The following is an 11,676-nucleotide window of genomic DNA, read 5'->3' on the forward strand; positions in this document are numbered from 1 at the left end:
TGTCTAGTATTTTAAATAAGTCCTATTCCTCTATATTTACTCAGGATAAGAATTTTTTCTGCAGAGGTGTTTGTATTGACGAGCTGGTCTTCAGTACTGACTGGGGTCTTCATCTGTCAGTTTATTTACACGTGGATGCATGTGCTTCCTTGCACTGAGTCACTGAGCCTCGCTAGGATCAGTGTAAGAACCTTGCAGGTCTTTCCTCTCAGTCAGTGGAAGGATTAGTGTTAAGAGATGATGTGTTATTGCAACAACAGTAAATGTTTTTACTACATGTAATACCAGATGAAGTTAATAGTGTCAGATAATTCTAAAACATGTTTTTGTTATTTTAAAACAGATTTGGTTCTTTTGAAATCTTTAAACCTACTGATGAATACACAGGACGCAAGGGTCCCAGTGTTAACCGAAACGATATTAGAATACAGATGCTTGATTATGTGATCAGCACTTTCTATCCAGAAATCCAGGAGGCTTATTCAGACAACAGTATTCAGAGGAATGCTGCTTTCTTCAAAGAGGTAAGAAAGATCTGTTTCTCTTCATAAATCCGTCATGGTCATCTTTAGGAACTTCATCTGCAAGCACAGATGACTGCAGTCAGTTAATACCCTGTATCATCTGGTTGCCTGAACTCTTACTTTCTTTGGAGAAAACACTCTTAATAGAGCTGCTTATGGATGAAAGCAATATTGATCAAACTGATGAAAGTGGTTTAACCTTTTTAGTAGTATATCATGATTTCTCTCCTCTGGGAGAGCTTCCCAAGGCTTGTCTCCATTTGCTGAGTGTGTCTTAGACTGCACGGGTGAATTCTGGCCCCGACTGTCAAGACGATGAGTTGACAGTACTGAGACATCGTTTGCAAGGCATCGTCTTGTAAAATACTGGGAACATTGAATCACTTCCTGTCTCATTTCCCAGATTGCAAACAGGGAGGTTAACTGCAAGTCACTTTAACTTCAGGTTTTAGAACTGAAATGTTTAAAGGCAGTCAAGCACTGTGATTGCTTGCCTGAGGAAATTGTAAAGCCTCCAACTTTGGGAATGGTAAGGTCAGGTGAGATAGTTGTGTCTTGGATGTGGTGTCATACCAGGTCATTCTGGAGTGGACCAGAGGAGAGGCTGGGTGGTTTCTCAGAGAACTGTTTTGAGCCTGTTTTCAGTTACTGTATAAATTGAGACCTTAACAGTTACTGGAGATCCATGATAAAAGTCGAAACTATAACATTAGTAAATGGAGAATTGCTGTGTTTCTCTTTGCAGTAAAATATAGCTAAATTAACTGGTATCTAAACTCTGTCTCCTGAATATACCTTTTGCCTCACTGTGGATACTGTGTTGCTGCTCTTGACATTGAATTCTATTGCTATATTCCTTTGTCTCAGTGAGCAAGAAAAGATTTTAAGAGGCTTTTCTTTGTGTTTTAGTTATTAGTGTATAGTAATGCTACCCTTGCAGAAGAGATCCAGTTTGACATTACTGGAGAACTGTGATAAAGGCTCTGATTTGGATCACCTGAAGTTCAAATAATATTACAGCCCAAATAAGAATGGTAGAACTAGCCAGCAACCAGAATAATTAAAAAATAGCACAGTCTAATACACTTAACTGGTCTACGTAAAAGCAGTTGTGGTGCTTTGAAATCTGAAATGATCTAGTAGGGACTGAGGGAATGGCTGCAACATGATGCATGTTCATAACAGACCAATAAGGGGTCAAAAGCAGGCTTAAAATCTGACATTTGCTTTATTTTCTGAGTTTAGAGTTTGTGTTGTCATTTTTGTTGTGATTTTTTTGCCTTAACACAGCTTGTGCATGCTTGCATTAGTTCTTCAGAAGCAAGGTGTGGTGTGGTGTGGCCCACCACTGTCTGCAGAAGCATTTAGCTTCGCTGGACAGGCCTTTCGCGTTTGAACAATCGGCACTGACAATGAGGACCGTGGCTCGTCACCGTGTGCATGCCCAGCCCTGTAGCTGATGGCACGTTTACCTTTTGATGCCAGAAAAGCCATGGGACTTGGGGATATTTGAGGACGTGTGTGTGTGCCCAGTCCTGCCTCTTTTTGCTTTTGGCTGCTTTTCCTGGCCCAGTTACTACTGATTTTCTCCCCCCCTCCTGACATCCTTTCCTTATTGCCCCCGTCTCCATTATTTTATTTGTTGTTCTCCTGCCTGTGCCTGTCCGCACTCTGTGTCTGTGCTAGTGTTGCCTCTCCTCCTTAGGGGAGACTTTCCGTACCCGTCCCTGTCTGGAAAGCATCCCAAGTCCCTTACCTAATGGGACAAGCACATCCATCTTTTTTAATAGTGGGGCAGTGCTGTCAGCTCGACTCTAATGTGTTTTATCTTTCTTTTTGCACTGTGGAAGAAATGGAGGAAAAAAGTACAAGTGATTGCATCTGACAGCATTGTCTAGAAAGCAAACACCGTTATCTGTTCTTCTCAGATAATTTGTAGGTGTTTTTTAAACGTAAACGAGGAGCATGTCCTTGAGATAGTGCTTATTTTCATATACGTTATACTTGTTTTCTAGTACGGCTAGCAGCAGAAAAATGTGATCTAAACGAATAAAGGTCCAAGAGAATGCAAAGCTGTCTCTTTCTAATCAACGTGCCCGTCTTTGAGTGGCGCCCAAGCTTTAATTGCTTTCAGGTGTTCTCGTTAGTGGATTTCTTTTTTAGCAGATCACTGGCAGTGTCTGCTGCCTTCATACGGAGACACCCAGCAGACCTGGGGTGCCTTGCAGCTGGAGTGCTTTCATCCCACCCTGGGGGCTGAATTTCTTTGGTTTTGCCCTCTTCCTGGCACAGAGCCACCATACAGGGTGTCCCTCCCCTGCTGGTTTAGGGCATGTGCCAGTGATGGGTTTGGGACACATGTAGGTGGCTGCTGGCTGCCCTGGGAAGCAGCATTCAGGAAAACAGGGAGAGTACCTTACACGGGAGTGTTGTAAGAAGTAGAGGTGTAGGATTTCAAAGTGAACTGAAAGCTTCTGTTCCAAGCATCATTTATGGTTTTTGCTGCCTCTCAGATTATTCCAGGACAAGATTTTTCTAGTTTTTCTTCCTTACCTGATGTATTTAAAAAAAGAAAAATGGTAAAATCTTGCATTTGAAGACAGAGGCATAAAACCAACATTTCCTTTGTTAACTAGGTCATTTTTTTAAACCTTAATGAAATATACTTACACTGCAGCTTGGAGAGAATAGTCGCTTAAATTTCTGTCTGGTGATAGCTCTTTGGGAAGATGCATGATTTTAGCTATGACAATAGTTTGATTTAAAAGTTTTAGCTAATGACTACATAAAATTTTTATTTGCAGCAATTCCATAAAGTATTCAGAAATACCCAGGTTTATTTAAAAGCCATATTAGCTTCCTGAATTTTAGATTCCATAGAGCATATCTAGTTGTAATTGACAGGTGGGTCAATTTCGTTAACTAACTAGAACTATTTTAAGATGTTACACTGTTTATTTGAAGAATGAGGCACATTCTTGGCAGTGATTACAGCCAAGGATCTAGAACGGTAACTCTCAGTTAAGAAACTGAAAAACTGGTGAAGCATGCATTCAGTGAAGAATTGCATTTAAATAAGATTGTCATTCTTGGAATATATTTACTTAACTTTGTAGCTTTTTTTTCCACTCTCAGCAAATTGAAAGAAGTGCTTATCAGTGCCAGAGCTTGTTAGCAAGGAATAACTTTTTGTTCAAATTACTTACCTTCCAGTAAATCACTCCTACACACCAGCTAAACCAAAAGACTGACTTTACATTGGGCTTTTTTGGGCTTTACATTGGGCTGCTGCTGGAATCTGCTTCCATCGGAGCTGTAGAAAGACCAGTTCAGACCAGAAATGCTTAAAAATACATGAATGTGGTAGAAATACATGGTGTTGAAAAATGGAAAAAAAATATCTCTTTTAGATAACAAAACGCACAGCGAGGTTGGTTGCTGAGTGGCAGTGTGTTGGGTTTTGCCATGGTGTGCTGAATACGGATAACATGAGCATAGTTGGACTGACCATTGACTACGGCCCTTTTGGATTTATGGACAGGTCAGTGTGGTGTAATTATCTCAAATGTGCACATGTGCCATGTAGAACAATCCTGATGTTCACGTTTGCTGTAGTATTTTAACTCTAAAGTAGATTTATGAACCCTCTTTATGGCAAAGTAGATTAAGTTAGTTCTAGTTGTCCTGTGATTCTTCTTTTCAACTTCTATTTTAGCTGTATTATAACATCTCTGACTGTTCAACTGTCCCTGTAGCCTGTGGGGTTTCTCAGTGTTTGAGAGAGCAGGAAAATACCTAATTCTATAACTTTGGGAAAGGAATCAAAAGGGAGTGTTCCCTTCTGAATTTTTTAGTTTCCTAGAGGAGACTAAAATAGTGAAAATAATACTTCTCACAGTATTGGTGTCCAGACAAGTAGAAGAATGCTAACTATTTCTTCATTTGTAGATATGACCCTGAGCACATTTGCAATGGTTCTGATAACACGGGGCGCTATGGTTACAACAAGCAGCCGGAGATTTGCAAGTGGAACCTGGGGAAGCTTGCTGAAGCTCTCGTCCCAGAGCTGCCCTTGGACATAAGTGAACTCATCCTGGAAGAGGAATACGATGCAGAATTTGAGAGACATTATTTGCAGAAGATGAGGAAGAAACTAGGCCTTATCCAGCTGGAATTAGAGGAAGATAGTAAGCTGGTGTCTGAACTCCTTGAAACCATGCACCTCACAGGTTGGTGAAGAGGTTATTATTTAATAGCCCATCCCTATTTGTAATTAAACCAAAATGTAGTTTGTATCTTGACCTTACAAGAAAGCAGCCTTGCACAACTACACTGTCATCGGAGAGAAGAACAAATGACTGAAAAATAATTGCCTTCTTCTGAACTGTGGGGCAGTTGTTGCCTTAGATGAGGCTCTCCTTGTCTCACATTTGCACCCGCACTGAGGGAGCAGTTTATTTGCCTCAGAGGTGTGACCTGTACTGCTGCAGGGGGAGGTAGGAAGGAGGCAGGGGACCTGTTTTCCTCTGATTTATGAGTTGAATTACTCACAGAATTCACTTTTTCAGGTGGAGACTTTACAAATATTTTCTGTTTGCTGAGCTCGTTCTCAGTAGCCTCTGATCCTTCAGAACTGGAAGATTTCCTCGAAAAGCTTACTAGTCAGTGTGCTTCTGTGGAGGAACTGAAAGTTGCTTTCAAGCCGCAGATGGATCCAAGGTAATACTCCACTGAAATGCTTTTGGTCTGTGTGTTTAGTTTTGTTATAACTGTAATGAACTCTGCATACTGTATACTATTTGACTAATTTTGAATTTGGAAATTTTACTGTTAAGCATCACAAGCTACAGCAGTGCAGATTCCTGTGTGTTTTGTGACTGGTGAATGCTCGGCCGTGACTTGAAGCAGTTGGCTCTTGGGCTAAAGTGGTCTGAGCTTTTGCTTGGTCCTTCTTTCTTACCTTTCTTACCTTCCTCCACTGTCTCTGCTGACTCAGGCAATGAGAGCATCAGACAGTGAAGTGGTACAGAAATGTATCACAAAAGAAATGGATTTGAACAATAACACTGCTGTGTTCTGCCAGTGTACCATTGGTAAATAATCACTGTCAGCCACCAGTGTTCCAGGCTATGTATAACCTAAATGCACGCTTTAGGCTCCGAAAACTGTGTGGTGCTGTCCGTGTCCCATTTGATAGGCCACATTCTGCAGTCCAGCTACTCTGGGTGTGGAAAAACAGTAAGTTTTGTTCAACTGCTGCTTATACCAGTGATTGCAGCAGTTTTTTCACTTTCTGCAGCAGTGGAAAACCGCTGCAAACGCCTTAATTGTGACCCGTTAATTTTTTTTTCTAGTTTCTTCCCTGATGGGGGAAACAATTAAAGTGGGGATGTTTTGGGTACATTTTTTACTCTCTCTCTCTGTTTAATAAGAGTTCCGTGAAGGTAACGAACCTACCAAATTCTTCAGCTTTTTCTGTGTGTTGATTATCACAGTTAACAACTTGCAGAAGGCAGGGACTTGAGAAAATGGACTTTTGTGAAAACTGTTCATTTATCATTTTTGAGATACTAGTGGTTATTTAAGTTTTTGTGGTGATACACTAAAATGAAAGGGAAATAAGGTGGAGGATACTGCTTAATTAAATAAGTTTCAGGTTTCAGCTACTTTGAAGTTGTAAGCTGATATGCAATATGATGATAGCTCATCTCATAGAGATGAGAGTGTTTTTTTAAGCACTGCATTCAGGCTTAGAGGAACATGAAAAGTAGCCTTAAATCATAATGATATGGATATAAAGCTTTGGAGGGGAATACTGCTGTGATCAAGTGAGTGCATAACTGATTTTCTTATCACAGCACTTGGATATTGTAGAGCTGGGCATGTCAGACATATAAATCGGATTTGGATGGTACTTCATATAAATCCGGAAATCAAAGCATGTAGCTTCTCTGCTTATTAAAAGTAGGAAAACATAATGAGCTGTTCTGCATGCTGTTACAGTATTAATGTTTGGAAAAGAGATGTAAAATAACCCAAACCATCAAACCCAACCCATGAATTCTCTATTATCTTGATACCCAAGTAAGATCAAATTCCTCATTCCAAATTCCTTTCCAGGTTCCAAGGATGTTTTGATGAAAATCGCACATCTAAACCCAGCTGGTAGTTCTGAAAATCTACTGTCTGCACTCTGTGTTCCACAGGAATGTGAATTCAACACACTGAAGAAGGGGGAAGGAACAGTAAAATTAGCATAATTTATAATTAAAAAAAAATCCATTAATTATGAAATACTGTTATTTAACCTCTGTGTTGCAAAAAGATGGTTCTTGACGGGCAGCTCAACTTTAATATCTAATGTGTTTGTTCTTTTTGTTCCCAGACAACTGTCAATGATGCTGATGTTGGCTCAGTCGAATCCTCAGCTGTTTGCGTTATTTGGAACAAAAGCCAATATAAATAAAGAATTGGAACGCATTGAGCAGTTCTCCAAGCTGCAGCAGTTAACAGCAGCTGATTTACTCAGCAGAAATAAAAGACACTGGAAAGAATGGTTGGAGAAATACAGGTAAGGTTTCTCAGTGTTCAGAGCAGTTTATTTGTTCTGCATTTTATTTGAGAACAGTGCTCTGTCTCACAAAAGACTCTGTCTCAAAGTATGTTGGTTAGGAAGGTTGTGGGGGCATGCAACTCAGAGTATTAACTACTCCAGGATCAGTATCTGTGTTGCTGTGAAAGTTCAAGGGCATCTGTGGATTTTGTTTACTAGATTTTAGGGAGAGGTGAGGGTACAGAAATCACCTTGCATGAAACCTAGTATTAAAAATGGTGATCTTGATTCTAGCAGAGACTCATTCAGTTGTAAGCTATTAAGTGCTCAGTAACTACAGTTGGCTGATCTCTAAGTTTTATCCTTTTATGTATTTGTTTTTGAAAGAAAAATCTATGTATTAATATAGAAAGCAAGTAGAAGTATTCTTAATCAAAGAGTAAGAAGAAGTCATGTTTGGAAAAAAACCCCATCCAGACCATTGTAACAGGCATGACTTTTTTCAGAACATCAAAAGCTTTAACGAATAGAGGAGCACAGAAATGCTTCAAAGCCAGGTTCTGAACATGAAGGCTTCTCCAGAGCGATGCAGAACGGTCTCTGCACGTGTCTCAGTCTGGCTTTTTAGAGAGCGTGCAGGGTGTGCTACCTCCTCAAGCCTCGTCAGGACCTGCTGAGAGTCTGAAATGCGCCTTTTAAATGAAGTGACGTGTTGTATTCTGTTGTCACGCTGCATTTTATAAACTGAGAGGATTATAGGTGATGTAATACTTACTAAGAACTGCAAACTAAGGATCTGAGGGCAAGGAAACAGGTCAACTTTTACATGCAATTCTTGAACCAAACCGGTTGTTTTCCCTTACTTAATTTCAGAGTCCGTTTGCAAAGAGAAGTAGAAAATCTTTGCGATGCTGATGCCTGGAGTACTGATCGTGTGAAGGTCATGAATTCAAACAATCCAAAATACATCTTGAGAAATTATATTGCCCAGAATGCCATAGAAGCAGCTGAAAATGGGGATTTCTCAGAGGTACTCTATTACTGCTTAACATCTCACTGCGTTTGTGTGAATGCGTAGTGGTGCTGTTGATGACTGACGTTATGCTAGGCAAGGTTCATTCTGGCATCTCAGGCAGGTAAGGCATTGGGAATTTACTGTTCAGAAGATCTGTATTATTTCTGAGTGAGCTGTGATTTTTAATGTCTGTGGAACAAAGAAAGGAATTGAAAACCTGAGTCTGGACTTCTCTGGGTTTTGTTTGCTGATCCGGGACATGGTACTTACCTCTGCCTTTGCTGTCTTCAGAATGGCGTTTACCCTGGGAGGCAGTTGGGGATTAGTTTATAGAATCATAGAATGGTTTTGGTTGGAAGGGATCTTTAATGGTCATCCAGTCCACCACCCTGCAGTGAGCAGGGACATCTTTGGTTAGATGAGGTCGCTCAGAGCCCTGTCCAACCCCAGGTCATCTACCACCTCTCTGGGCAACCTGTTCCAGTGTTTCACCACCCTCATGATAAGAAGTTTCTTCCTTGTATCTAGTCTGAATCTATCCCCTTTGAGTTTAAATCCTTTACCCCTTGTTCTATCACACAGCAGGCCCTGCTAAAAAGTCTGTCTCCATCTTTCTTATAAGCCCCTTTCAAGTACTGGAAGGCCGCAATAAAGTCTCCCCGGACCCTTCTCTTCTCCAGGCTGAACAGCCCCTGTCCTCATAGCAGAGGTGCTTTATCCCCCCGGTCATTTTTGTGGCCCTCCTCTGGACCCACTCTAACAGGTCCATGTCTGTCTTTGTTCTTATACTTTTTCCTTGCTGTGCTGTTATCTTTTAAAAGTCATTGCTTTCACCTGGGGAGTTTGGCGTGTGGACTGTAACATGCAGACTATGGGAAAATTAATTTATTTCGAGAAATGACGTAAGATCTTGTATTTGAGGCTTGCGTTTCAGGTTATTTGAGCTTGAGTTTCACACAGATACAAACTCAGCCAGTTATGATTTTACAGTTTTCAGCTTATTTGATATGTGTGTTTTTCATCTGTTTCATATTTGGCTTGTCTGAAGTTTATGTATTAAGTGCAAGATACTGATCATTAGCTGGTGTGAGGTTCTTCTCTACATCATTTTGCCTTTACTTTCTAAATTGTCATAACCATGCTATGTTTTCTTTCTAGGTAAGAAATGTCCTGAGACTCTTGGAGAATCCATTCCAAGAAGCAGAGGGCTTCAGGGAGGTAAAGGAAGATGCAGAAGAGGAGGGAGCAGCTGCTGCAGCAGCCGCTTGTGCTGAGGAGACCAGAAGCAGACTGCCATACTGCAGCAAACCTCCGCTGTGGGCTTCAGAGCTCTGCGTCACATGATCTTCGTAACTGCCTTGTTTTATTTTTTGCTGTAAACTGAAGGCTCTGGTTCTCCTTCAGCAGTGAAGAATTCAGCAAGGCAAACCTCAAAGTGCTATTAAGTTATTGAAACAACCCTGCATTTGGATGCATCTGCAACAGTCTTCAGCTGTGCTTAATTTGAGGCAATTGTGGATCATTGGGACAAACCAATGACAAATCTACAGTCTGTATACATCAGTAATTGAAATGTTCTGAGTCTGAAAGTCTTTCCTATATTCATACCACATTGCAAGTAGAAAGCAGTATCTTATGTTAAGGCAGGCTGAATTTTGAACATCCAAATGGAGTTGTTGTTATGTGAAGACAAAAATAGCAAGTCAGGAATCTGACCTGTTTTTGTCTGATGTCTTGACTAATAGTACTTCTAGCATTTATTTACTGCTTTCTCTATGCAGGGACTTTTAGTCCTCTCTAATGGAGGAATCCGTTCAGTGTTGCTTGTTTTAAGCTGTTTCATTTAATTAAGTAGTTCATTTCTTGTGAACCTTCAGATTGATATTTATCTATTTTTAGAGAATTTGTGTGGGCTAGCGTTTGGGAGGAGCAGTTGAATGTGGTGTGGGTTTTGTTTGTTTTTTAACACAATAAGAGCAGAATTAAGGGACACTATATATATAATGTTTGCACTGGAAAATCAAGGTGGTAAAGTTCATTCAGGTTCAATAAGTTTGCATACAACACATGTAAGTGTTTACTAAAATCATGGGTGCAGTTTGTAAGCCAAATGACTGGGACAAGGTCAGTCAGCCAAATTAGTGTGAACTGCCCCAGTACTCAGGTCCAGGTTTGTTGTCTGTTTATTTGTGCTCTTGACAGAGTCTCCCTGTATGAGCAGCGTGCAGGTGGGGTCCCTGTTGGTTCACAGTGGTCAGTGGGGTTCTTCCATTCCTACTCTGATCTTGTACCATTTGGTTTGCTTCCATGGTCTGAAAATCTTTACACTGAAAGCTGCCACCCAGGAACGTGCTACTTGAGCTTGTGTCAAAGATTAAAGAGGATATGGGAGGAGGATGGGAGCTGACTTGCTTGTGAGTTACTCATTGATCGTGTTTGTTGAGGTTTCAGGGGACATTGGTTGCCATTATTGCAATGTCAGACCAAAAAAAAGTTCTTCTGTAGTTAATTACTACTTTGCTTTCTCAACTTATTTCCAAAGGACTCCATTACTGGTTCACATACCTGAATCCTTGGGAAAAGTTTGGTATAGTGCAAAGGTTTCTCTTTTCCAAAGACAGCACCGCCTTACACTGTGAGTTTAAGTTTAAATTCTTCCTTCACCCCTGTGCAAGCTGGGTATTAGCTCGGGTTGAATTGTGCTCTTTAAGTCTTCCTTGAGACACAGGCCATGGAAACACAGGGAGGACAGTTGTGCTGCTGCTCATCCATCTGTACTAATAATCAATTTGTCCTTCTTGCTGCTACAGTACATAGGTGATGCTTTGAATGTAAACATTCAAGTATTTTTTAATGGCTTTCTAATACTAATTTGAGGGGTTCGAGTAGGTCTCTATTCGTTGTGTTATGCAGAAGGAGAATGATATTACAACTGCATGTTTGGACATAGGAGAACTTGAATTTACTACCAAATTATTTTGCACCTATAGTGCCAAAATCATGGAGAGATACTTTGAAATCACTTACTAGCAATTTTATCCTTAAAAAGGGAAATCAAATAACAGTGAGGAATGAAAATGTGGTGTCATTTCCTGCTAAATACATTCTTTGCTTTCATGTAAATCAAGTGCAAGAGGCCTCAAAAGCTTGAAATGATGAACGCAGACCCTCGGTGTGGCTGCTTTGGTGTGCCACTCGGTGAAGTTACATCTGTAGGAGATGCAGATGTTCACCGATGGGTAGACACGCTAAGAGGGTGTTCACAAAGTCCAGCTGTGCTGACATTCACCCGCTGGGTTTCTCAGTGCATGCAGTAACATCAGTGCTTTGTTTTTGAAGAAGCGTGATGATCAGCAGCCAAGAGCAATGCTTGTGCTCTTCCAGTGCTCTCATTTCAAAAGACAGGTCATCGTTTTAGCCCTGACGGTAGGGAGTTTCTTCTGTTCTTGTCCTGGAGCGGTGTGGAAGCAGGAGGTTGTTCAGGACAATCAGACCAAATTTTGTCCAGGTAAGAACTTGATCTCTTAGCTGAGCTCTTCAGAGAAGGAGTACGGCCTACAACATTTGGGAGTCTAAATACTTGA

The 11,676-nt window shown here is 40.7% G+C and overlaps 1 protein-coding gene across 1 annotated transcript in view; it reads left to right on the forward strand.

Annotated features, from left to right (window-relative positions):
- LOC104547016 (selenoprotein O) overlaps window positions 1-9,436 on the forward strand; it is an 11,966-nt gene extending 2,530 nt beyond the window's left edge. The window contains exons 3-9 of the mRNA XM_010192557.1: window positions 344-524; window positions 3,935-4,065; window positions 4,473-4,753; window positions 5,093-5,243; window positions 6,910-7,095; window positions 7,951-8,107; window positions 9,251-9,436. Coding sequence (XP_010190859.1) covers window positions 344-524; window positions 3,935-4,065; window positions 4,473-4,753; window positions 5,093-5,243; window positions 6,910-7,095; window positions 7,951-8,107; window positions 9,251-9,436 — 1,273 coding nt within the window. The remainder of the gene's footprint in view (window positions 1-343; window positions 525-3,934; window positions 4,066-4,472; window positions 4,754-5,092; window positions 5,244-6,909; window positions 7,096-7,950; window positions 8,108-9,250) is intronic.
- The last annotated feature ends 2,240 nt before the right edge of the window (window positions 9,437-11,676 follow it).

Source organism: Mesitornis unicolor, unplaced genomic scaffold (assembly GCF_000695765.1).
Source record: "Mesitornis unicolor isolate BGI_N332 unplaced genomic scaffold, ASM69576v1 scaffold35479, whole genome shotgun sequence".
Lineage (NCBI taxonomy): Eukaryota > Metazoa > Chordata > Aves > Mesitornithiformes > Mesitornithidae > Mesitornis > Mesitornis unicolor.